Raw genomic sequence first — 25,874 nt, 5'->3', positions numbered from 1 at the left:
TGATGAATAACCTTTACAGCACTGATGGTGATTATTAGTGGTCATTTTCTTCTGTTTTAGCCCCTGCTGTACTTTTTCAATTATTACTTTTAAAGTTTTCTGAAGTCTTAACATTCAGTGAGTGTTTGGCTTCTTTGTTGTTGTGTTGTGCCCCCTGGTGGCCGTCGCAGGACAATTGCAGCTCTGTTGCCAGTTTTTTGAGAAGCAGTAGCAGTGGCCTTCCCAGGGACCTGGACGATGTCACTATTCCCGACTTTCCTGACGTGAGTCGCTTTGCACCCGCAGCAGCCCGAGGCTGTGATGTGAGCTGAGTTCCCGCCTGATTTCTTATATGCCGCCTTTTTTTTTTTTTTTTTTTTTCCTTTTTTTAAACTAACTTTGTTTATTATTATTGCAAAGACAGCGAGCGCTGTTAACTGGGTTTATGTCCGAGGTTAATCTGTGTGTGCGGTTGTTTTTCTTAACGCAGATCTGCTGTTAGCTTGATATTTTGAGAGAGCTTTGACATCACTCTGATTAATCATTTGCACGCTGATACAGAGATGAATTTCTGCTTGTGAATAGATGGCAGATTCCGGTCCTTGGAGGATTTTGTGTGGTGTGTTGCTTTTTATCAGCAGATGTGAAGATAAATCACTGCTGCAGTAGCTGCAGTGACGATTGTGGGACTTCCTTCCTCCCTCAGTTCATCCTCTTGGCCCTGTGGCCTCTCATGAGCCTCTGATTCCTCTGACTGTGTTTATCTTTCTCAACAGGTGGAGGACAGAGATTATCTTGAGAAGGTGAGAAATGCACTTTTTAAACAGTCATGGAGAAGACTGAATGCTATTCTTACAATATGTTTGGATGTATTTTATTTTATAAATATCTTTTTCCTTGTGTCAGGGATCTCGAGCAGCTTCAGCCTTAACAGCAGGCACGCTCACCTCATTAGGAGGGTCGTCCTCCCGGAGAGGAAGCGGAGAGACGGCTTTAACTGTAGACGCCGAGAGCTCCATACGAGAAATCAAGGTACAGTCCTGTAGACAGAGAGCATTGTGCTAATAGCAGGGATGCTTCAAAACAGTAGCTGAACCAGTGTGAGAACCAGTTGTTTATTTGTTATTGATTGTTATTGTTCAAAGATAGTTTGATGAAACCAGAAAGACTCGTGTCAGGATAAATCAAGAGCTTTTTTTGCATTTAGCAATCAGCCAAATTTTTAAGACAAAGTCTTTATTTAAACTGTTTATTTAAACAGCCTCTAAAAAAAAAACTTAACTCAGTTAGTAAACGCTTTTTTTTTCCTCTAAAGCTAACTTGGTGCTGTACACCAGCGGTCCCCAACCTTTTTTTGCGCCACGGACCGTTTTATGTCCGACAATATTTTCACGGACCTTTAAGGTGTCGTGGATAAATACAATAAAATAAAACTAGTACCGGTACCAAAAAAAGATTTATTCATAACACAAGGGACAAGACCCAGGGAAACGGAGTTAACGATAAAAATGATTAAAAAAAATGACCATAAAAACCCTGAAAACTATAAATTTCACACGAGCCTCAACTCTTGTGGCCCAGTACCAAACGACTCACGGACCGGTACCAGTCCATGGCCCGGTGGTTGGGGACCACTGTTGTACACAACAACCGGGCTAGCTGTTTTGTCAGTCTGTGCCATATTTTTACCATTCTCGTTGTCTTTGCGAAGCTGTCCTCTCACAGTGTTAATTGTTCCCCAAACTCTCTGCTTCACCTTCACTGCTGCTGTCACACTGTGCTTTCTCTGCTCACCTCTGCTGCTGCTGCTGCTGCTGCTGCACTCTTTACCAGGAGATTCACGAACTGAAGGATCAGATTCAGGAAGTGGAAGCCAAGTACACTCAGAACCTAAAAGAAGTCAAGGTATAAACCTGAGAGCCTTCCATACTGTTAACTAACGGGTTTGTCTCCCCTGACTTGAACTGGTTATTGTGGTTTTCTTTTTGCTTTTATGGCACACTGGGTTGAAATCCTTTCCTCTGAGGCTTCTGTTATACAGATCAATAACCTGTGGAGAGAGTGTTCAATTCTTCCTCAATAAGTAGGAGTGAAAGGACACTAATAGCAGTCCTTTCATGTGGCTCAAAAGTGTTTGTTGCATGCTATAACTGTGATCTGCATGTGGTCTTCTTTCTTTCTTTTGATGTGTGTGCATGCATGTGTGCTTAATTTCATTTTCACTTACAGAAAGTACATAATTCAGACTTTAATCTAAATTCATTAGTGCAGTTTTATTAGCACAGTGCTTATTCATCAACAGCGATCTCATGGAGTGTTACATAGTAAAATAAAAATACTACATATATATAATGGTGCCCGCTGAACAGCACATGGCGACGGTGGGGAAGAAGAACCAGGTTAAGGGTGTGCCAGCCACCTGCTGTTACCGGTTGGAGCTAGCAACTGTGATATGACTCTATCCTTTGTCAATGCATCAGGATGCACTAGCAGAAGTGGAGGAGAAGTATCGTAAGGCCATGGTGTCGAACGCTCAGCTGGACAATGAGAAAAACAACCTGATGTACCAGGTGGACACGCTCAAAGACTCACTCATGGAGCTTGAGGAGCTGCTAACTGAGTCACGCCGAGAGTACGAGGAGAAAGTCAAGGTACGACAGACTGTCCTTAAAACTGCCATTAATATAAAGTGAAAAAGCACAGTATGTCATTTTTTTTTATGTTGGATCATAAAAATTATTTATTCTGTACATTAGCGTGTCTTGGCTCATGTGGCATCTCCTGTCAAAGCCAATAAATTCTGTTTAGACTATCAGCTGGCCTCCACAGCTTCATAGCCATCTTTACTGAAGACCTCTTTAGTCTGCAGAGAACTACAACATCACAAAATTAAGGATGTCATGGATCAGCTGAAAATCTAGAACCAAAACCTGGCGCAGTTTGAATGTTTTAGTTTCCCCAAAGCAGACATGTCTGAAAATAGACATGCAGAGAATCCCTGCAAAAAAATTAGACTGCATATCCAAAAAATATCTACATAGCTTCCACGTCTGGAAAGTGAATCAGTGAAAATCCCAAGTACAGGCACAGGGGGGCATCTTTTATCTACAGTCTATGTATCAAACAAGGCTCTGACATCCTAACTTCTAATAAGAAGCAGTACAAAGGTTTCACCTGGACAACCCAGCATCTAACAAGCTTCATATAACCCTTAAATGCACCGAGTGTTTTAAAGAGGTTTGAAACAGAAGTGAGGCTGTACAGTCAGACAAGGAAATCATAAGTGAGCTTCATTGCTTTTTATTACACCAGAGCAGAGCTGATAAGGTTGCATTAGGACATATGAGACATGTGTATTGTCAGCTCATTAAGTCAGTATTGGTATCCAATAAAGGTGCTGAAATTCCCAAAAGCAGCTGTGCTGTAATGTTTTTGTGCCCTCTGTCAGTTACTTGGCTGTTAAACAAAATCTTGCTCCCCACAGGAATACGAGCGAGAGAAGTATGCCCACAGTGTGCTTCAGTTCCAGTTCAGTGAAATGAAAGAGACGCTAAAGCAAAGTGAAGAGCTGCTAAACGTGAGTACCCCCCCCCCATCCCTCACTCACTATGAGTGTGAAGCGTTTTGCAGATTTCCATATTTAAAAAGAAAAAAAGTCTGTCCTGTACTCAGTGTGTCACGCAGCGAGGCTGCATGTTGGGGTGCTTTTCACAGCTTTTCCTTCTTTTCCCGCACAGTTGATACCTGCTCTGCTTTACTTTCATTCTCCTTCACTTTTACACCTTTGCTTTCCTTTTCCTGCTGTTTAGGAGATCCGTCAGCTGCGTTTGAAACAGGAGGGTTTTGTTAGAGAAATTACTGATCTGCAGGAGACGGTGGAGTGGAAGGATAAAAAAATTGGGGTATGGCCAAGGAGCCAGCAGTTTTTCATTTAATCATATTCAGCTTACTGACATGAAATCAGTATCTTCTTTGCATGACCCTGAATGCCTGTTTTTACTTGTTTTCACTTCTTGCACACTTTTAACTTTGTTTTGCACTCTGCAACACTTTTGGGTGGGTGGCTCTGCTCAGGCCTTAGAGCGACAGAAAGAATACACAGATGCAATCCGAATTGAGCGCGATGAGCTCAGAGAAGAAGTCGTGAAGCTGAAAGATATTCTGAAGGTACTCAGTGTGTGGAAAAAAAAAAAAAAAAAAAAAAAACGCTGTAAGCTTTAGTTGTTTGGGAATTGCTGTTCTGGTGCTTTCCGATGCTAACAATTTATTCTAACTGCAGAAACATGGAATAGTGTTGGGACCTGACCTGAGCATCAATGGGGATGTCGATGTGGCAGAAACTGACGAGTCCCCCAGTGCAGACCCTGCTTCCCAGCCAGCTCAGGACTCACAGACGACCCCAGCAGAGGGGAACGGCATGCTCGGTAAAACCCACTGTGGAATTAAAAACTTTCTTTCTTCTCACTGCATGGCTCGGCGTACGACTGATGCAAGAGTCTCATTCCAAAACGGTAGTAACGATGAAATAGAATATGTTTTTTTAACTATTGAAAGTTTTTGAGAGTTTTTTGAGCCAGATTTTGGAGTGAACTCTTCAGTTCCCAGCGTCATGCTGTCAAATATCACTTAGACTCTGATTTGCACTGATCTGTAAAGGATAAGCTTGGTGATCCTCTGTATTTTTCTGGTAAAAAGGAAAAACTAGTTCACACATTGAGCCTTCATCAGTTACTCACTGTCCAGAAGCTTTAGTCCTTAAAAAGACTAAAACCATTAACCATCAATATATTTTTTTTTCTCTATAACGTAAATCTCCATTGTTGTCCATTAACTATTTAAAACACATTCATGTACCACACAGTTGTGGCAGAGCGCATGCTCCGTCTGTGGACACTATAAAAGATGTGCACTAGTTTGACTGGAGCAAACTTGAGAAATTTTATTTTAAGTTTAAGTTTGGCCTTTTTTTTTATCTTTCAATAAAAAGGGGCATACTTCTTCAGGATACTGGATCGCTAAGTCATCAGCTAACACTAGAAACTTAGCACAAAACATCACACAGAGGCCTGCTGTTTAGTACTAAGTTGAATATTAGATGAAGTACTAGAATTTCAGTTATAAAAACTAGAGCACGAGCTTACTTCTTAGATGGATTTTAAGGCTCACCAAGCCATATGAGTTTTATTATTAGTGACCTGAATTAGCTGAGGTAAGCCCTAGCAGCTACAGCTGCATGTGTCTGCGTCACCCTATCGATGAGAGTGGCCACGCCCCTAACAATGCAAACTTTAAGCCTTAATCCAAGTTCAAGTTAGTTAGTTTAAGAAATTCAGCCTGCATTCAGTTGTTATAAAGGGATAATTTAGTACCAGTTTGTAAACACGTTTCTCTTCTTCTGCAAAGTTTTGCACATTATCGGCTAACGTGAAGTCAGACTGTAGTGGGAGACAGGCTGACATATGACTGAGAAGCAACTAGAAACATAATGAGAATCACCTCTCTAAGCTTTTCCTTTAAAATATCATCCACTAACAGACTTGCTTTTTCTGTATCATCTTCCATTACTAATGCTTGGCTTTCATGTAACTCTTGCACCTCAGTCACTTTCACCAGAAACACATAAGTGCTGAATCACGACTAACTTTGCTAATGCGGGTGGTGTTGGTGTGTAAATCCTGATGCATCCTTCAGTGAGAGGGTTGAATGGTCCTCTTTTTAAAAGTCGACATCTGGTGTGTGTAGCGAAAATTCAGTTGGAGTATTCCCTTCTTCTTTTCTCTTACGTACTCGGGATCAGCAGCCTTATTTTGATTTTCCTCCTGCCTTTCTTCTTCTGCTTTTTTTTTTTTCTTGTGCTTCCTGGTCATCTTGGCACTCTGCTTCTCTTTCTGGCCTTTGAATCAGCCAGGTGTTCTGCCTTACCTTGACTTCTGCTGATGCGCTTCCTGATGAAGTGTTGAAAGTCTTGTCTTAAGCCTACACTTTTTTGGCCTTCCATCACCGTTTGCTCTTCATGATCTCCCAGGCAACACAGAGGAGACTGAGTTGAGAAGTAGCAGAGAAGAGGAAGAAGTGGGTCCAGAGCAGCAACAAGAAATGCACGAGAAAGCCAAAGAGAATCATATGAGCTCTGATCTTCTCTGTAATGCTGCTGATGTTTCCACACTGAAAACATCCAGTGAAGAACAGCCACAAGAAGAACAACAGACCTGCTTACCTGCAGAGAAAAACAACGCTGGAGAAAATGGTCTCAGTGAGGACTTAAATGCAGAAATCAGTGACTCTCCTACTACAGAACCCAGTAGTTTTGAGCTGAAAGAGATTGTAACAAGTCCTGATGTTCCAGAAAGAGAAATGTCTGAGGGGGTTAGTTTAAAAGAGACGAGTAGTCCAAATGTAGTCGAGACAGATGACAAAAGTGTTAGTGTTGACACCAGTGAGGTGCAAGACAGCAAACAGGAAGCTGTTGAGAAAAGTCATTTAACAAATACTGAATTATGTCCTCAACAAAAAGTTGCAGATGTTGCTCCAAAAGAAAATTTAACCGATGAATCCGTTCCAACTGCTTCAAACATTGAAGCTCAACCTGAGCCTGAAAATGCAGAAGAGGCAGAGAACGATGAGGCAGAGGAAACGCCCAGTAAATCTCAGCCTCAGGGTACTCCTGCTTCAGGGAAAAAGAAGAAAAAGAAGAAGAGAGGCAAAAAGAAAGGAGGGGCTCAAGATGATAAGACCAAACAGAAAAATGAAACGGCGAATGAAAAGAAAAAAGACAAAGAACCAGCAGGAAGTAATGGTGGATCTGCTGCAGAACTTACTGTCGATGGCTCTGTCAATCAAACCTTGAAGGAATCCAAGGTGGATCAAGTCAAGGAAGAGCAGGAAAAGCAAGAAACTGAGGAAGTCAATGCAGTGGAGCCGATCGAATCCAGTAAATGTAAAGAACAAACTGTTTCAAATGAGTGCCATGAGGAAGAAACTTTGGAAACCAACACAGTAGAAGAAGCAGAAATGGTAGAACCTACTCAGGCCATTTGTGAAGCCCAAAAAGAAGTAACAGTGGCTCATGTTAAGGATGAACAGAACCAGGAACAAACTTTAGAAACAAAGGCCACAGATACAGTAGAGGCAGAGGAACCTACTCAAAGTTTGTCTCATGCAGAAATTCTTGAGGAAACTGAAACAGACTCCAAAATTGATGATCAAGACACCGAACAAACTCTAGAAACCAACAAGATAGAAGAAACAGAAGAAGTATCACCTGCTGAAAACCCTTGTCAAACAGAAACTCTCAGCAGAGTAATAGTGGATGATGTTACAGAGGAACAGAATAAAGAACAAACTTTGGACATAGAGACTGACAGGGCAGTAGAGACAGAAGAAGCCACTGAAAGTTCTTCTCATTTGGAAACCATCAAGGAATCAATAGAAACAGATTCCAAAGAGGCTGATCAAGAGGAGAAACCTACTTTGGAAGTAGAGACCTTAGAAGAAGAGGAATCTGTGGCCTGTATTGAAAACAGTGAAACTCCCAGTGAAACAATAGTGGGTCACGTTACAGAAGAACAGAATGATGGAGAAACTTTGGAAACAGAGACTGTAGAATCAGTAGAGGCACTGAAAAGTGTTGAAACTCTTGAAGAATCCAGAACAGATTCTGAAAAAGATGAACAAGACCACGAGGAAACCTTTGAAACAGACAAAGTACCAGAAATGGAAACGGCAACAAATCCTGACACAGAGGCCAACATCTGTACAGCCGAACTCAACTCCAACAGTGCAGAGAGCACTGATGGCCTTGACAAAGAGTGTACATCCAGTGTAGATGATCCTGAAAGGGTCGGTATCTCAGCTGATGGTGATGTCATCCATACTGATCAAACAGAAGAGAAAGCAGAGTCTGCTGACGACAGGAAATCTGACAGCACATCTAACAACACCAAAAACAGCCCTGAAACGAGCAGCAACACTGAATCACACGTTCCAACCAATGGTGACATTGCTGCCAATGACTCTGAGTCTGCTTCTGAGAGTAAAGACAACACATTCATCCTGCCACCGTCTGCTGAAGACTCCCCGAGTGGTGTCAAAGGTTCATCTGACACGGAGACATCCGAAGTTATAAACTCTGGTACAGATGACCCTCCCATCAATGTTACCAGCGACGGTCCTGAGGAGTCCGCTGATGGGGAGCCAAGAGCAGAGACTGAACAAGAATGCCCTCCTGCCATTGTCACATCTCCACATCAGGATGGTGATAATTTAGAAAACAAAAATCTGGAAGAACCCAAAGATTTAGTTAATCCAGATGAAAAAAGCAACAGTTGTGATGGTGCGTCATCAACAGAAAGCCCTGAAGCCTTAAGCAATGAGACTGTAGTGCAGGACGAAGAACTAGAGATCAGTGCTGCTGTCATGTTAGATACACCACAGGCTCCAAAAGAAGCTACTGAGACTGGTTCTTCAGCTGATCAGAAATCGGCTGTCGTGGAAGATCCACAACATAAAAATGATCAACATGAGGAAGAGTCATCCTTGTCAGCTGAGCAACCGCATGAATCCAACAAAGACCAATCTGAAAATAATAATCAGTTGGAGAATGAAGGGGAAGAGGATGATGAAGATGAAGGGCAGTCTTTTGATTTTGATGACATGGATATTGAAGCAGCTGAAGAATTGAGTCGTTGCCAAAATCCAGAGCAGGAAGAAATTGATGAGGGAGTTGAATTAACGGCAGATGAAACCAACAATGGGCTGTGCCAAAGTAATGCCGAGTCAAATGAAAACAAGTCAGCTGAAGGCAGTGATGGAGGTAACCAGGCAGATAAAGACCCAGATACGGTGCCTCAAGAAGACCAAAACTCTGTGGCTCATGAGGAAGCTACCTCAGAAAAGTTGGAAAATGTGTGTGAAGAAGAGAAAAACGCACATAAAGAAGAAGCCGGTGAAGGAGACCAGCCAGGCAAAGCTTCAGAGGAAGTCTTGAGCGCTGGAGCGCCGGGAGCTGTTGCAGAAAACATTAACCAGACTGTGTCTTCATTAGTAGAGGCAGGGATAGATGTGGTCAAGAATGCGTTGCAGGATGAAGATGCGGATTTACCAAAGAGTGCAGACCAAGCGGGCAGCAATAAAGGGGCAGCACAGTCAGGGAAGGAGTCAAAGAAGAGTGGAAAGAAAGGCAAAGGAAAGGGCAAAGAGGAATGTAAGATGTCGTAGTCTACAGATGTGCTTAACATGCCTTAACTGTTATTTTACTGATGTTTAGAAAGCGGTTTAAACCTCAAAGCACTTTGATTCTTTCCAAATAAATATTGATGTAAGTTTGTATATTTTCTTAATTTCTTTTCATTGAGCTCATTTGTGCAAACAAAACAAACAATTTGTGGAAAGATGAAGATCTAAACTGTTAAGGTAACTGTAGGCTTATACACAGGCTATGATGCACTTGATATAACAGGTAACATTCATTCAGATATTGATGGACATTTATTTTGCTGCTTGTACCATGTCACACATCTCTGATTATATTGCTCTCCAACGGTTCTGCTACAGCATCATCGCATCTCGGTGCAATTTCCGTCATCTACTTATGTCATGAGTCCACAACAAAAATAAATATTAATGGGTAATTGTTATTAAGACTTAAGATAACGAGCTCGAACATGTTCTGTCCCTCATGTCAGTGTTTAAATTAGTTTAAAGCCATTTTTGCTTTCACACACTCTGCACAGAACATGTATGTTAATGTACGTTTCTTTTTTTGTTGCACTAAATGAAAAACAACTTTGAAATGCTAATAAACACCCTGCTGTTACCTGTTTGAAATGTTGCTCTAAATAAATGTTTTTTTAATGACAATATTTTTAATTAGATATGTTTATTCTTCACATTTACACCTAAATATCATTTTTGTAGCTCATTGTGTGTTGTCATGCAGTGTGACTATAGTCCAGGAAGCTGTGTGCTCTTGCACTGACCCCTCCTCTCCACAGTTTGTGCATGCTAACACCCCCCTCCCATCCCTCACACACTGCTCCATCACGCCCTCATTGGATGCCTGCTCTGTTGCATGCATCAACCCCAGCCCCCTCCCTGTCATCTCTCCGGGTCCTCCCACCCCTGGTATGTGATTTTATTTTCCTTTTTAAGATGGAACAAAGTCATTGTAATTATTAGAAAGTTGCAAATATGCTGCGATTCTTTTCTCTTTTTTTTCTAAAATATGTGCTTTAATTTCAGAGATTCGTCTGAGGAAACTGGTGGATGAGCGTGAGAAAATGATAGAGCAGGTGAGCAGATTTATATTTTAAGTCTGTCTTACACATCTGTATGAATCTTTTACTTCTCCAGTTGCACCAGTGCCTCCTGTGTCTTCTTTTAAATTCATTGTTTGTTTTGTACTTTTTAAAATTGTTTTTAACAGATTTGACTGGTGAGTCTTTTGATGCCTCTATTACAGGTAAAGAAACTAAAAGCCCAATTGGAACAGAAAACTCAGAAGAACAGCACAGACATCAGCCCAGATGCTGAAATTATTGAAAATGGAAACGATCCAAACATAATGGAATTACAGAGTAAGTCAAATAAATCAGAAACAGCCTTCTAGTTTTTAAGTTTGTGTTTATGATTTTAAAAAAATTTAAATCTCTTTTTAAATTCCTTCCAGGAGACTCCAACAGGCAGATCAGCGAGTTGAAGTTCAAACTCGTGAAGGCAGAGCAAGAAGCGACGGCGTTAGAACAAAATGTAAGCAGATAAAAATCATTAAATACGCTGTGTGTGTTTTATTTAGAAATTCCAGTCACTGCTAATCAGCTAGCTCATTTATCTCTCCCTGCATGCAGGGCAGGTCTGTGTTTAGAGGCCCTCACTGTCAGATGGCTCTTTGTGAGTCTTTGGTTCTCTGGTCAGACCCCAACTCCTCATTCTGCTCCCCATCTAGATGTAGCATTGGATAAACAAATTCTCCACCTGTATGTGGGGTTCCTGTTGGGGAGCTGAAGCTCACCATCTGCAGTTTAAAACTCACTGGAGAGGGAGCTGAACCAGTAAAACAATGAACTAACCAGTCTGCCAAACACAAGATGAAACGAGCCGGGGCTGCTGCTTAGCGCTAGCTGGATCTTAGAAGTAAAAGTGACACTGATGAAAGCTTGTTTGTCAAAACATTTCAGACTTATCTCTCAAACATATTTTAATTGGCTTTTCAAATACGGAGTGTCAAAGTTTTTAAATTTTCAAAATAAAATGCTTGCTTTAAAGACCTTTAAAGCACCTATAAAGACTTAAATGCTTAGCTTTAAATCATGACTTTTCTTTGTTATGCAGGTGACCAGACTTGAGGGTCAGGTGACACGCTACAAGTCTGCTGCTGAGAACGCTGAAAAAATTGAGGACGACCTGAAGGCCGAGAAACGCAAACTCCAGAGAGAGGTAGAGTATCGTTTTCTCACCCCAGAATTAGAAGCTGGATAATCTAAGAGGCTCCGGCTCTTATTCAAAAGATAATCTGTTCTCTTTCCTCCTGCTCAATCCAACAGCTGCGATCGGCACTGGACAAGATCGAGGAGCTCGAGTCCAACAACAGCCACCTTTCTAAAAGACTGGAGAAGATCAAGTCCAGCCGCGGCATGGCGCAGACTCCATAGCACCAACTGCAGCAGCTTCATCGTGATTTTAACCAAAAACTGGCTTAAAAGGGGAATCATCCGGCTTTCTCTTTCAGCTGCCTAATAACAACCTTAATAAAACACAAAAAAATCACACATAGTTATCCACAGAATAGAGAACACCAACAAGCCATGTGCCATTTCTTTGTTTTCTGTCCGATGAGTGTTTTTCGTAGCATCGTGCACACACCCAGAAAGTACATGAAGGAACTGAGGGGTGCGCCCGTTCATGTACTTTCATTGTGACTGTGGCTGAACCAGAACCGGGCCCACAAAATGTTGCGCTTCCTCCCCCAACTCTCTGCTGCTCTTCACCAAGATGTTTCGTCTCCTAACTCAAACGGAGGGAAGAGAAATTCAGGACGGTGCACAGCGCCGTTAGCCACGGCTCAGACTGTTACCTTCAGCTTTGTGTTGTTGGGTTTTTTTTTTCTTTTGCATCCAAAGCCAAACTAGTTTTAAACTGAGGTTAAAGTCTGGGTGTTTTGTCAACTATGCAAGATGGTTTTTGTAGCACCTCGAATGTGATCTGATCAGTCAGAACATTTTTGGAGTTTTTCACGTAGCCAGCAGTTTACTGAAAGTTTTTGCCCACAGCGTGTATCCGTCTCCTTCTGGGAAACAATCGTATCTCGGAGCTTCTTCCTGCTTCACGTAGTCGGTCACTGGTTGGCTCTTGTGCACTCACGTAAACGCTGAGACTTACTGACGAAATGTGACGACAGGGACTCACAAAGCGGTGTTAGCAGGAGATACAGAGCACACTGGGGAGATGCTGCTTCACTGTTTACAGAGCTTTAAACTGTTTGTAAGGAAGCAAAGAACTGTAACCTTTGTGCAATAAAAAAATTCAAACTGAATCATTTGCTGTTTTTCTATTTAGATGTGCTTTTAATGCACTGGTAGCATGTTTGGGATCATTGTCATGCTGAAAAATGAAGCGGTTGTCGATCACAGGCTTGCCAGATGGTACTGAACGTTGCATCAAAATCTGACTGTACTTTTCCTTGTTAGGTCCATCAGTTTTGACATCTCCAACACCACTGACTGAAATTCAGCTTCACACCATAACAGAGCCTCCACCATGTTTTATATTCCTTCAGAATGGCTTCTTAACAGCGACCCGTCCGCAGAGAGCATTTCTGACCAGGCTTCAGTGGAAACGCTGGACCTTCAGCTGATCAGCTGATCTCTCACGTCCTGTGTCAGGTGTTTGCTAGATTTGTCCCTGTTTCTTAAAAACATGACTTTCAGATACTGTTCATCTGCTGCATATAGGTCTTTAGGCCTGCCACTTCTTTTGTCAAGTTTCTTCAAATTCGTAAGGACACACTGCACACCATACTGAAATATGCCAAGTTTTTGGCTAATAGCTTGAGAATCACCTTGTCGGTGCAAAAACACAATTTTTCTGTTAACCTGTTGTCTTTGGCATGTTTTGTGACAGACTGCGAGTAAAAGAGTACCTAAAGATAAAATACAACTTGCTGTTGACACAATACCGGTTAATTTCTTGAGCTAGGTGCCTAGCATTAATTGTCCTAAATAACAAATAATTCAAAAATACTGGCGGCCACTAGTTCTACCCCTCAGCCTTGTAGGAGATTAATACAACCCCTTTTTCTAAAGTTATGATTTTTCAGAAAACCTCTGACCTTGAGGTTGAGGTCACTTGGATTCGAACTTGTCTGAGATTTTTTAGCAGCTGCACCTATGGTGTCACTTTGAGGTTTGTACGTCATTTGGTTCTCACATTATCGCATTCGCAAACTTGGGTGTCCGCTTGTCTGCCCGGCAGGTTGACAACAATACCTCATCAGCCTTTTACAACCAAAGGGTAATAATGGAAAGGGTCAGGCACTAGGACTGGACTGACAATGAGTGAAAAAGCAGCCAATGTCCAAGCAAAACCCTTAGACACACCTTTAGAGAGCTGGAGGACCATTGCTCACACCCACTTTAAAAATTTACAAGAAAGTCTGACTGCTTAGAAGCAAAATATAAGAGTTAGCTCAAGACTTTTGCACAGTATTTTATCTCTCTTCATGTATCACCACAAACATGGTCAAGCTGTCAATCGCCATTCAGAAGTGGCCACACCCCTTTCCATTCAGTCTTTAAGCTTTATTAAAGGAAAAAACAGGTGAGCTGCATCCATGTTTCCTCTGTGGACTGTCTGATTTTTCAGCTCCAATTTCAATTTTTTTACACAACACACAGTCAAACTATCAACAGTCGACCTCCATGCTGAGCAAAGCAGTGCTGCTTTACTGGATACTTCACATGCCTCAGAACTCATCCAGGTTTAGTAAATGGACTGCTGGGTAACGTAGTCTCAGAGTTCTGCTCCGTGTCTATTTTCCTGTCGCAGTACGTCCTCTTCTGAATGCGCTGAATCATGCGCCGCCCGTAGAAGTCCCGATACTCTGCTGGCAGTTCATCCAGAGTGTGAAGCACCCTCTCCAGGGCCTGAAGCGCTCGCGTTGCAGCCACAGGGTCTTTGTTACCGTACGGGTCCTTCTTGTCGTAGCTGTCTGCAGGTAGATGGCGCCAGAAGACATTAACGCCCACTCCAAACTCCAGAGCGAGCGTGTTGTGGAACCATAGAGCTGTGGAAAACAAGGACACTGGGTTCAGTCGTGTTTCATGTTTGGCTGTAGGAGGAATGAAGCACTCCACCTACCGGGGATGAAAAGCAGATCTCCGGGCTCCAGCACGCACTCGTATCTCTTTGCTTTCACAAACTCAGGAAACCGCTTCAGATCGGGGGCGTCAATGTCCAAAACCTCTGACTTATCGCCTAATGGGAAACAATGATAAACACGCTGCTAACCAAGCTCATGCTTTTTGGTGGATAACTTTAGCCTGCATCTTCAAAAACCAACATTTAGCAACCTAAACGCTAAACCAGTAGGTACTTGTTCTTCTAATGTGAGAAGATCCTGCAGATATCTCCAAAAAACCGGCAACTCGTAGCAGAATCATCTGGAAAATCTCTTCATGTGATTTTGGTGCTAACTGTCTCTTTACTGTGAGTGGACACAGTAGATGCGGTACTTTTTCAGCATTAAAACTAACAGGAAGTCCTGTTTTTTTTACAGCTACTAACCTGACAGGTAGAGGTGCAAAGCATCCTGGGGGCTGTAGAGGACCACTCTCTTTGTTCCAGTCACCTGAGCCAGCAGGTTGTCCATCACCTAAAGAAACCAAAGTGCAAAAAAGGACCGTGCATGTTTAGAAAAATACACCGACAGTCCTGCAACAGCTGCCTCTGAAACTCACATCATAGTGTGTCCACAGCTGCAGACCGCAGGAGCTGATGCGGAACACGCTGGAGAAGAACTGCTCAGGTTCAAAGAAGTCGGGTATGTGAAAGTCCTCCGCCAAGCCTGGAAACTGTTTGCTGAGGTCAGCCGGTTCCTGCAGGAGAGAAGAGAAAGCGCCTGTAGTAAGGACATTTTTTTTATATTTGCTGAAATGTATCAAAAAAATAGATCATCAGGCTCCATTCTTTGTGAGATTGAAAGTCCTCTTCGTACCTTTCGGACGTCCTCCCCCAGCGACCGAAGGTAGTAGCTCTCATCCTGAAACCAAACCGATCAGTTTCTCATTAAAAGAATACGTTTGTGTATTTTATTATGTGCTTTCTGATCCTCACCTCACACAGGAAGAAGTCAGAGTGTTTCTTCTCTGATGCTCTTTTCACAAATTCATTAAATGGCAGAGTCCTGTCAACGTGGAGCACATGACAAGTCTGGAGGTTTACCACTCTCTGCATCTGTGTGTTTACATCTATCACTGTGAGGACATATTGGCCCTTTGTAGCTTTAAAGAGCTGTGTGACACTCAGAGTTGGTTTAATAAAATGCTCTATTCTTAAAAAGAGTACAAACTTGTGTGTGCATGTCAGCTTACTTGTAGGCAAAGTTCTTGTGAAGGAAATCCATCTGTGGCACCGTGGACACGTGAATCTTCACCGCCCTGTCTCCTCCTTTTTCTCCAAGATAGTCAACTGTCCACTTCTCCAGGCAGGGACCCGGAGACACGCCTCTGAGAACAGCCGGTCGACGCTGCAGGGATGACAAACCCGAGGAGACACTTCACTTCAGTGTTTCTCACTGATTTCAAATTAACGTGCCTACGATCCAAAAGTTAAGCAATTTATTTGACCCCCACTGGACAGTGGAAGATAACACAATAGAAAAACATAACACAGTCCAATAGCATTAAAACTGTATTTCTGTACCAACAAGATCATTCCCAAAGAGCTAATTGATGACAACCTGGCATATTTCAGCATGGTGTGCAGTGTGTCCTTAAAAAAAATAATGAAAAAAAAATGGACAAGTGGAGGACAAAAGAAAAAGCGGCAGGTCTTAAAAAAAATATCTACAACAGATAAAGAGAGAGGAACAAATCCAGCAAAGACCTGACACAGAACTTGAGATGTGTCTGTTCCCTGATGTTCTCAGTGGAAGGGTGGCTGTTAAGATTCTTAAGAAGGTCAAACAGAGAGAAAAGGATGGGGAATGCCAAATTACACAGGGACTAGACTGAAACTCCATCCAAAGAAGAGTTTTAAATGTCCTTCAAGAAACCTGAAGAACTATTCCTGAAGACTTCTTAAAGAAAGCTGCAAAACAGAGTTCAGGCTGTATTTCAGAATACAGGTGGTCAGAATAAATATTGAATTTCAAGCTTGTTAGAATTATACAAACTCTGTTTTTACCTTATAAAATGTGTTTCCGTATGTGTATCTGAATAAATTGCTGCCTCTATTTGCCATGTTTTGTGCAAAATACAAAGAAATTAGGGATGGCTGAGACACAACACTGAATGCATTAAAACTTCCCTGATAGCAGTGAAGTATTAGTAAGAAAGTCCAAATGGATTGTTTTTACTGTGAAAGTTTTCCTGTTGTCTTGGATTGTGTCTAGAAAAGCTGCACACTCAGTATCTTTTTCACACCCAAATTAAACCTCAGCCTGAATAATTTGTTAGCTTGAATGCTGAAGATCAGCTTTTTAATTTTAGGAGGAAGAGGAAGTAAAATATACTTTCTCAGACCTCACATCCCTTCAGAATAAACTTCCTTTTACCTGGCTTAGGATATAAATCATTTAAATGATCTCTAGCTGCAGCATTAAAGCAAAATACACGTAAATAAATTAACAATAATGATCCAATACATAATTTATATGATTTTGCATAAGGAGCAGTTTTAGTATTTTAAGAATATATATTTAAGAATTTTTACTTTTATAATGTATTTTCTGTGGCAATAAGAAGTGGCGGGATTCTTTTTATAAAGCAGGCTGTGGTGGAGAATTAAATATGTATGCGTGAGTGTGGTGGTGCTCATGTGAACTGCTCTTGCGTTTCTTGCGGCCCTGCCCTCGTGCAGTGAAGCACATCCGTCTCACCTGTGGATAAATGTTCCTTAGAAACACCTCCCTGTCTGCTGCTGCGAAGACCGGCACAGGTATTTTCTCCTGGAGCTCCATTTAACATGATTTAACGTAGAAAGTCTTCAGTCAGTGATTGTAAACACTCACACTGGGTGTTACGTTATCAATCTTCCCCATAGAAACGAAAAATGACTGTAAAAGTTGGCTTTAAAAGAAAAGCGGAATAAACTTTAAATTATTCGTAACTGCTAGATTTATTTTAATGACATTAAAAAACTGCGTCACTGTGTGTTTTATGAATATCTGTTTGCAGGTTTTTAATGCGTGACGTGTTTCTAACCGGAAGATACAAGAGGATGGACAAGAAGGGTTCGCCCAGAGCAGATATGGGGAAAGACCGTCCACTTCCTGTTAATTCCATTGTACATAAGCTAGCTGCGGGTCAGCAGGAGGAGCAGCAGAGGACGCCCTCAGGCTGGTCCTTAATATAAATGATCATAAAACAAAAAAAAGCCCATGTTTGTTTGTTTGTTTATTTTCACAAATAGAGCATCAATAGTGTGTCTCACCCAAGATAAAAATGACGCTTATGTCCGTTAGCTTTTCTTACGGGAAGCCGATTTGCTCATAAAACGCTAGTATTTTGCTAATGCGTGCTGATTGGTCGGTTATTCCTCAGTAGTTCCAGTTTCCAAGCGATAACTAAATATTAGAAAGGTAGGTAAGCCAAAGGAAAACGTTTACCTCGTTAAACTGACAATGTTGGTTACAAACATTAGGTGCCTATCTAGCGAGCGCCCCCTATGAAACCCCGAAGTTCAAAGAATGGCAGTTCTTCACTTTATCAGACGCTCTCTGACTTCAGCAAACCTACAGAAAAAGATGGCGCTGCCCATGTTAAGAGGTTGTTTCAGGTTGCAGTCAACATTTACCTTCAATCGTCTGTTTTTCAAAGAGCGACTCGTCCTGAACCGGCTCGGTAACAGGCGACTACCTCCCTGTTCTCCCGCCGCTGTCGCAGCAGCGGTCCGTCGCTATAGCTCGGACCGGGGAGAGCAGAAGCACCAGAAGGTGGTGGTGGTCGGCATCCCGAACCCCTTCATCTGGTTCCGCACCCGGATTTACTACTTCCTCATCAGGACGTACTTCGACAAAGAGTTCAGTATAGAGGAGTTCACGGAGGGGGCGAAGCAGGTGAGTGGAAGGCTGAGCTGCAGAGCCCAGATTTCCTCCATGCCGTGTGTTAATGTGTTATTAATGATGGTGTGCTGTTTTCTGCAGGCCTTCTCTCATGTTTCCAGGCTGCTGTCACAGTGCCAATTTGAAGCCTTGGAGGGCCTCGTAGCTAAAGACGTGAGTACGCTAAATACACCTGCATCAGGCACAGATTCACCTGGTAACAGAGGGGAGGACCGCAGGAAATGAGGGCATCGGTGGGCTGTTACAGAGCTTAAAGAAAATGTTGCTCAAGTAGCCTAAAAGTGCAAGAGCTTTAACGTTATAATCTATTTAAAGTACCTGCAGTAAATTATGCAGAGTCGTTTAATGCATTAAAACAGGAGGCAGAACTGAAGATCGTCATTAGGCGTAACCAGGATTAGAAATGAATACATCAGAGGGAGAGCTCAGGATGGGCTGAGATGGTTTGGAAATGTGCAGAGGAAGGACAGTGGATATACTGGGCAAAGGATGTTGAATAAAGAATTGTCATGGATGTAGTGAAGGAGGACAAGAGGAGGGTTGGTGTCACAGAGGAGGATGTAGGATATGGGGTGAGGTGGATGCAGATCCATCTATTTGCTGTGGCAACACAGTTTCTGTTTACTGCACAGTGAACTTACCACATCAGACCGCCACAGCCGGAGCCTCTGAAGCTGGAGATGCCCACATTAATAAACCCTGTTAGGGGATTATTAATGTGTGGGAGTGTCGCTGTTTAGCTCTGTGGGATAAGAAATTTGCCCCAGAGAGAGAAGTTATGATTTTGAATGACTTATTTTGTTCTAACTGATAAACATCAAATGAAGCAGGGCTGGAAGGTAAAATGATCTCTCAAAGGTTGGGCTGCAGCAGGCCCAGAGGAGGGCAATTCAGGAACTTACCACAATTGCCAAAAGATCATGGCTGTCACTGAAGTGTGAAGGGCTGCCAGTCACCCTGCAATCACCCAGGTCTGATTACACTGCAGGAGGTCTACCTCAGCTGAGGGTGTCTTGTGATTAAAAAGCCAGGGTAAACACAACGGATGACGTGAGGTGCTGTTGGAAACATACCCGAGTTGTCAGCACCATCGCCCTATCAAGTCCTATTAAACAAACAGAGACACCATGGCAAAGTTCAGTCCTGTTGCCTCTCTGGACAAATCTGCCTAGTTGTTGTTTCACTGGTTGGTGAAGTCCTGTTAAAGAGTATTGAGCTGAGGGGTTTTTTGTTTTCTCTGACTGAGAAAACAAGGATAGTACATCTCCTCTGGGTAGTAAACGGTCGGTCACATGACAAAGCATACCCTCCTCGAACATGACGACCATCACGCTTTATTTAGTTGGACTTTAAATTCATGAGAGACCGTGAACTCATCCTGAAATTACTGCTGTCACAGAGCGAGGTAACTAATGGCCGTGCAGACTTATTTACAGTCAGACAAGCAGAGCAATCGGCCCCTACTGGCCATCAAAAGGAATGCAGGTTTAAGGCTTAGCATTGGCTTCATTTTATTACACCTGTCCATCTTTAAGACTGTCTGCCAGTTTGTGTTTTGTGCTTCAGGCTAGAAAGCAGAGTAGCATAACAGAATAGAGATGTATGAAGGACACAGAGCTTGCTAAGTGCTTTTAAAATACTTGAAAGTCAGGTCTAAATCACCTTAATAGACTCCAGAGTAAGACTAACTCCTCGGTTCAGGGGTTTGCTAATAAATATGCAATAATCACAATATATGTCCTCGTTTTAAAAGATAAACTCATGATTTTAAAGTGCTTTTTATTTTGCTTGTTCTAAATTTCTCAACCATGCAGCTGATTGGGAAGCTGGAGGAAAAGTGCAACCTGCTGCCTTCCGACTATAAGAAAGCACTGTCTGCAGAGCCCGATGAGATCATGTACACAACCCCTGGGGATGTGGGAATCTTCTACGATGACAATGGTAAGCATGAAGTGTCAGGATTACTGGCAGGGTAAGACGGTCTGAAAGGCCTTAAACCTGCTTGTGAGTTTCCTCTGAAGTCTGAGGACTCAGACTGTGCTACAGACATCCAACCACCCACAACGTACCCTAAAGAAAGGAGCATTGAGAGGCCTTTTAAAGTTTTGATAAGCTGACTCCCCCTCGTGCTTCACAGTGGTTTGATCCAGTCCCAGATCACAGAGAGACAGACGCTGGAAAAGATGAGAAGCTCGGGTGTGGGGCGGGGGCTCCACGGTCGCTTTGCTTCCTATTTTGGCATCTTCTATTCCTAACAGCGCTGACCTTGATGTCTTTTCTGACTCGCAGCAAGTCTGCAGATGTCAGTATAAATGTTTACGAATGATGATATCACAGTTGGCGTGTGCAGCAGCCAATGCTGCGATTGTAAACAAGGTTTAAAACTGGGGTGACATGTTCCTTCCTTAAGATGAACACGGACCATGTTTGTTTTCACTTGGTACAACAAAGCCTCAGATACTGTATTAATCCACAGCTGAAAATAGTCCCTAGCAAACACAATCGTACTCTTGTTGTGGTTGTGGTGGACTGCTGAGTGCAGCGCCATGCTGTTTAAAAAAAGAATAGATTTTTGATGGGGTGTAGGAAGCTTTAAATACAGAAATAGATGTGTGTACTTCTTATACACTATATCACCAGGACGTACGTTATAGTGAGCACTCACTCACCCGTCCATAATCAGTCACTTCCATGTCCACAAGTGTATAAAATCAAGCACCTAGAATGGATTCGAAAGGGGGTGAGCTCACGATCGCGTTGCACCTAGGTTTGATTTTATACACCTGGAATGGGTTCCATGGTCGAGCAGCTGTATTAGCTGTATTAGAGCAGGGGAGACTTGTTCTCTGGAGTGATGGATGACACTTCTTCTTCGATGCCAACCGCCAAACTCAGACTCATCCATCGGATTGATGGAGGAGTTGACCTCAGCCTTTTAGTTCAAGTGAAATGAACTCTTAATGCTGCAGCATACCAAGATGTTTTGGACAATTTCATGCTCCCAACTTTGTGGGAAGGCACAGGCACGGCTCCTTTCTGTTCCAGCATGACTGCGCACCAGTGCAAACAGCGAGGTCCATAAAGACATGGATGAGCGAGTTTGGTGTGGAAGAACTTGACTGGCCTGCACAGAGTCCTGAGCCAGGCCTTCTTGTCCAACAGCAGTATCTGAACTCACATATGTGCGTCTTGGAGACTGTCCAAGCTGTGGGCCAACATATTAAACCCTATTGATTAAGAATGGGATGTAACGCAAGTTCATTTGTGTGTGAAGGCAGACAGTGAATATTTTTGGCAACATAGTGTATATGTGCAATGAGATTTACCTGTATAAATAAAGGTGGAAATGACCTGTTTACTTTTCCAGGTAGGAAGTTTGTCAGCATCCTGATGCGTTTCTGGTATCTAACGAGCGCGCGCCTTCCCGAAGACTCCATGGAGGGAACTCGTATCTTCCAGGTGGCCATTGGGGAAGGAGAACCAGAGACTAAGAGACTGCTTACTGCAATTTATGAGTGAGTATCTTTTTTTTTTCTTTTTCTTTTTTTTAAAAAAATATTTCTGTACATTTTTCAGTTACTTGGAGTCGTGCTGATCTTTCCTTTTACCTCTCTGACAGATTCCAGAGGGAGTTTACTAAAGGAGTTCCTCCAGACTGGACCATCACCAGGATAGAGCACTCCAAGCTTTTGGACTGAGGTGGTGTTGAAAGGAAAATAGTCACAGCTCAAGATTATCCACAAGGGGGGAGTGAGACTCAGCTCCTCAACAAAAAGGACTAAGTTGGATTTATCCACAATTTACTTAAGCAAAGACACAGGAGCCAATCACAGCCGCTCTACTAAATACCACCTTGAACTCCTGATTTATTTCCTCGCTCTTTCATGACATAGAAATTAGAGATTCAAGCCTGATTAGGCTTGTAACCCCTGCTCTCAAAAGTCAAACACTTTCAGGAAGAAAGTGTTATCTTCCAGTTAACAGTCATGTGATCCCAGATGTGTGGGGTCTTCAGACAGATTAACAGCGACCAGCTGATTTGAAATGAACACATTGTGATGGTGCTGATGCGATAAATGTCTCCCAGCTCAATCTGACCTGAGTCTGACGAAGTGACTGAAACCACTGAGATTTTTTAAATCTTTTTTCAGTCTTAGATCTGCTGCTGTGTATTCTCATTTTAAAAGCTGAACACATTATGAGATTAAACACTTCATGTGAAATCGTTCCTTGAGGGAAAACACTCACTGTTTTTCAGAGAAGACCGACCGACATCTGCTTCTGTAACTGTGGAGCTGCGATCAGGATGTACGTTGCGTTTTTTTGTTTTTGTTTTTTGTCTCTGATTTATTTCCTGACCCGTTGCCTTCTGGAGTTTTTGGAGTATGTACCTGCTGTACATGTGTCTCTGATGGTTAAGGCAGCTTCACGAAGCTCCAGCAGACTCTTCGGTTTTATTAAAGATTTAAGGAATGAAGTGTGTGCTGCTCCTCTGCAGTTTATGACACGTTTGTTGTTATATATGATGACAGCGTGTTTGTGGATGTTCTAAGTTTAAAAAAAAAAAATAAAACTATTGGAGAGAGGTGTTTTGTTTTTTTTAAGGAAAGACTACATTTCCAAAATTACAAAACTGAAATCTTTATATAAGAAAAATTTTAAGTTTTTCTTATAAATTTGTGATTTTAATCTCAGAATTAGTAAAACATTTTATTTTTCTAGATTTTTTTCATATATTTGTTATGATGTATATAGATTTTAATTTAATTATTAACATATTTTAAATTTTTCTGCTTCAAAAGTATAGCAGAGTTAATATGGGGAGTGCAGAATTATTAGGCAAGTTGTATTTTTGAGGAATAATTTTATTATTGAACAACAACCATGTTCTCAATGAACCCAAAAAACTCATTAATATCAAAGCTGAATGTTTTTGGAAGTAGTTTTTAATTTGTTTTTAGTTTGAGCTATTTTAGGGGGATATCTGTGTGTGCAGGTGACTATTACTGTGCATAATTATTAGGCAACTTAACAAAAAACAAATATATACCCATTTCAATTATTTATTTTTACCAGTGAAACCAATATAACATCTCCACATTCACAAATATACATTTCTGACATTCAAAAACAAAACAAAAACAAATCAGCGACCAACATAGCCACCTTTCTTTGCAAGGACACTCAAAAGCCTGCCATCCATGGATCCTGTCAGTGTTTTGATCTGTTCACCATCAACATTGTGTGCAGCAGCAACCACAGCCTCCCAGACACTGTTCAGAGAGGTGTACTGTTTTCCCTCCTTGTAAATCTCACATTTGATGATGGACCACAGGTTCTCAATGGGGTTCAGATCAGGTGAACAAGGAGGCCATGTCATTAGTTTTTCTTCTTTTATACCCTTTCTTGCCAGCCACGCTGTGGAGTACTTGGACGCGTGTGATGGAGCATTGTCCTGCATGAAAATCATGTTTTTCTTGAAGGATGCAGACTTCTTCCTGTACCACTGCTTGAAGAAGGTGTCTTCCAGAAACTGGCAGTAGGACTGGGAGTTGAGCTTGACTCCATCCTCAACCCGAAAAGGCCCCACAAGCTCATCTTTGATGATACCAGCCCAAACCAGTACTCCACCTCCACCTTGCTGGCATCTGAGTCGGACTGGAGCTCTCTGCCCTTTACCAATCCAGCCACGGGCCCATCCATCTGGCCCATCAAGACTCACTCTCATTTCATCAGTCCATAAAACCTTAGAAAAATCAGTCTTGAGATATTTCTTGGCCCAGTCTTGACGTTTCAGCTTGTGTGTCTTGTTCAGTGGTGGTCGTCTTTCAGCCTTTCTTACCTTGGCCATGTCTCTGAGTATTGCACACCTTGTGCTTTTGGGCACTCCAGTGATGTTGCAGCTCTGAAATATGGCCAAACTGGTGGCAAGTGGCATCTTGGCAGCTGCACGCTTGACTTTTCTCAGGTCATGGGCAGTTATTTTGCGCCTTGGTTTTTCCACACGCTTCTTGCGACCCTGTTGACTATTTTGAATGAAACGCTTGATTGTTCGATGATCACGCTTCAGAAGCTTTGCAGTTTTAAGACTGCTGCATCCCTCTGCAAGATATCTCACTATTTTTGACTTTTCTGAGCCTGTCAAGTCCTTCTTTTGACCCATTTTGCCAAAGGAAAGGAAGTTGCCTAATAATTATGCACACCTGATATAGGGTGTTGATGTCATTAGACCACACCCCTTCTCATTACAGAGATGCACATCACCTAATATGCTTAATTGGTAGTAGGCTTTCGAGCCTATACAGCTTGGAGTAAGACAACATGCATGAAGAGGATGATGTGGACAAAATACTCATTTGCCTAATAATTCTGTACTCCCTGTACAGTCCACACATGCCAAGGACACTGTCACTAAAGCAAGCAGGCAAGAATAATTCGTATTGCGCTCACTTTACAGAAAACAATCTAAAACCCTGTATGAGCCACAGTGCAATTAAGTACTGCACTTGAAACATTCTCTATACTTAGATTATTGTCGGCATCTATCAGACTGCAGGTGTCAGAGCTTGTGTTTAAATTCTCTTGTTGTTGTTCACTTTCAGACAGAGGAGTTCTGAGAAACACTTTGGCTGCCTGATACACTCGCGCGATGGTTTTAAACTTGATTATATACGCCAATAAAAAGACTGGCCCGTACGGGGATCGAACCCGCGACCTTGGCGTTATTAGCACCACGCTCTAACCAACTGAGCTAACCGGCCATATGGCCATAAGTTCCCGGTCCCCTCACTTTTGACTCTCATGTGTGTCAAAGGTGTTAACTGTTAGTATGTAGGGCCGGTTAGCTCAGTTGGTTAGAGTGTGGTGCTAATAATATGGCAACCAAGGTCGCGGATTCGATCCCCGTACGGGCCACTCTGAATTTATTGGGACGCTTTGGTATGTGGCTAAAAAAAGAGTAGAAACAGACAATGTTGCCATTCTGTCGCAAGATACACTCATCTACACCAAATTTGGATCCAATGTGGTGTCAAATATTAGAATCATGACGGCAAAGACTTAAATCCGAACCACTAAAGGCTGCTTTGTAAGAATAGTCTCGGCAAAAACTAAGTAATGCTGTTGAGATAAGATAAAACTTTATTAATCCCTCGGGTGGGTTCCTCTGGGAAATTCGGTTTCCAATAGCACAGCACCGACAGAAGTTACAGAACGTGAGCAGAATATTATATATACACATATATAAATACAGAGACATATATAAATAAAATATACGAAACGGATAAATAGAATAAATAGGAATAAGATACAAGGGAATTGCACATTTCAAGTATTAAAGTCTATTGCACCGTTGACTATTAACAAAAGGTATTGCACAGTGAAGTGAAGAGGCACTACAGCTTAGTTGTTCCCCCCTCCTTTGTCCTCCCGTTTCCCCTCCCTTTCCCCTCCAGAGAGGAGTTAAACAGTCTGATGGCGTGTGGGACAAAGGAGTTTTTAAGTCTGTTGGTTCTTGTCTTTGGGAGAAGCAACCTGTCACTGAACAGACTCCTCTGGTTGTTTATGGCCGTGTGCAGAGGATGCCCAGCATTGTCCATAATGTCCAGCAATTTTTTTA

General features: G+C 42.2%; 3 protein-coding genes, 1 long non-coding RNA gene and 1 other non-coding gene across 24 annotated transcripts in view; 2 read left to right on the top strand and 3 right to left on the bottom strand.

The window, feature by feature from the left end:
- lrrfip1a (leucine rich repeat (in FLII) interacting protein 1a) overlaps positions 1-12,508 on the top strand; it is a 48,270-nt gene extending 35,762 nt beyond the window's left edge. For 7 of the 18 annotated variants that reach the window (XM_013266217.2, XM_013266216.2, XM_013266212.2 and 4 more), the window contains 10 exons: positions 171-302; positions 756-782; positions 886-1,011; positions 1,813-1,884; positions 2,460-2,630; positions 3,464-3,556; positions 3,789-3,881; positions 4,054-4,146; positions 4,259-4,403; positions 6,005-9,680. In XM_013266217.2, coding sequence (XP_013121671.1) covers positions 171-302; positions 756-782; positions 886-1,011; positions 1,813-1,884; positions 2,460-2,630; positions 3,464-3,556; positions 3,789-3,881; positions 4,054-4,146; positions 4,259-4,403; positions 6,005-9,195 — 4,143 coding nt within the window. In that variant the 3' untranslated portion in view covers positions 9,196-9,680. Of the gene's footprint in view, positions 1-170; positions 303-755; positions 783-885; positions 1,012-1,812; positions 1,885-2,459; positions 2,631-3,463; positions 3,557-3,788; positions 3,882-4,053; positions 4,147-4,258; positions 4,404-6,004; positions 9,681-10,218; positions 10,269-10,438; positions 10,554-10,645; positions 10,726-11,307; positions 11,413-11,519 lie in introns of those variants that run through there. The other 11 variants (XM_019352881.2, XM_013266223.2, XM_025904137.1 and 8 more) reach the window with 8 other exon arrangements.
- A 959-nt stretch (positions 12,509-13,467) lies between these two features.
- tyw5 (tRNA-yW synthesizing protein 5) lies at positions 13,468-17,323 on the bottom strand. The gene is made up of 8 exons (XM_003458372.5): positions 17,072-17,323; positions 15,564-15,718; positions 15,307-15,376; positions 15,188-15,232; positions 14,931-15,068; positions 14,758-14,845; positions 14,332-14,448; positions 13,468-14,257 (listed from the first exon to the last, which is right to left on the bottom strand). Exons 1-8 carry the CDS (start codon positions 17,150-17,152, stop codon positions 13,944-13,946), a joined length of 1,008 nt encoding a protein of 335 aa, XP_003458420.1. The 5' UTR covers positions 17,153-17,323; the 3' UTR covers positions 13,468-13,943.
- maip1 (matrix AAA peptidase interacting protein 1) lies at positions 16,986-22,837 on the top strand. Of its 3 annotated transcripts, XM_025904139.1 has the most exons (7): positions 16,986-17,130; positions 17,370-17,497; positions 18,012-18,250; positions 18,338-18,409; positions 20,071-20,197; positions 21,624-21,771; positions 21,876-22,837. In XM_025904139.1, the coding sequence occupies exons 2-7, from the start codon at positions 17,377-17,379 to the stop codon at positions 21,952-21,954; spliced, it is 786 nt and encodes a 261-aa protein (XP_025759924.1). In that variant the 5' UTR covers positions 16,986-17,130; positions 17,370-17,376; the 3' UTR covers positions 21,955-22,837. The 3 variants fall into 3 exon arrangements, with proteins under 3 accessions (XP_025759924.1, XP_025759925.1, XP_025759923.1); XM_025904140.1 differs by lacking the exon at positions 17,370-17,497 and having other exon boundaries at positions 17,045-17,130; XM_025904138.1 differs by lacking the exons at positions 16,986-17,130; positions 17,370-17,497 and having other exon boundaries at positions 17,804-18,250.
- On the bottom strand, positions 18,926-20,052 carry LOC112844239 (uncharacterized). The gene is made up of 2 exons (XR_003216986.1): positions 19,159-20,052; positions 18,926-18,998 (listed from the first exon to the last, which is right to left on the bottom strand). It is a non-coding gene; the product is annotated as an uncharacterized LOC112844239 (long non-coding RNA).
- A 2,106-nt stretch (positions 22,838-24,943) lies between the features above and the next one.
- On the bottom strand, positions 24,944-25,017 carry trnai-aau (transfer RNA isoleucine (anticodon AAU)). Its single transcript has one exon. It is a non-coding gene; the product is annotated as a tRNA-Ile (tRNA).
- Between the last annotated feature and the right edge of the window lie 857 nt (positions 25,018-25,874).

This window comes from Oreochromis niloticus, linkage group LG16 (assembly GCF_001858045.2).
Source record: "Oreochromis niloticus isolate F11D_XX linkage group LG16, O_niloticus_UMD_NMBU, whole genome shotgun sequence".
Taxonomy (NCBI): Eukaryota; Metazoa; Chordata; class Actinopteri; order Cichliformes; family Cichlidae; genus Oreochromis; species Oreochromis niloticus.
Note: the sequence above shows the minus strand (reverse complement) of the source record. Positions and strands in the feature narration are given on the sequence as shown.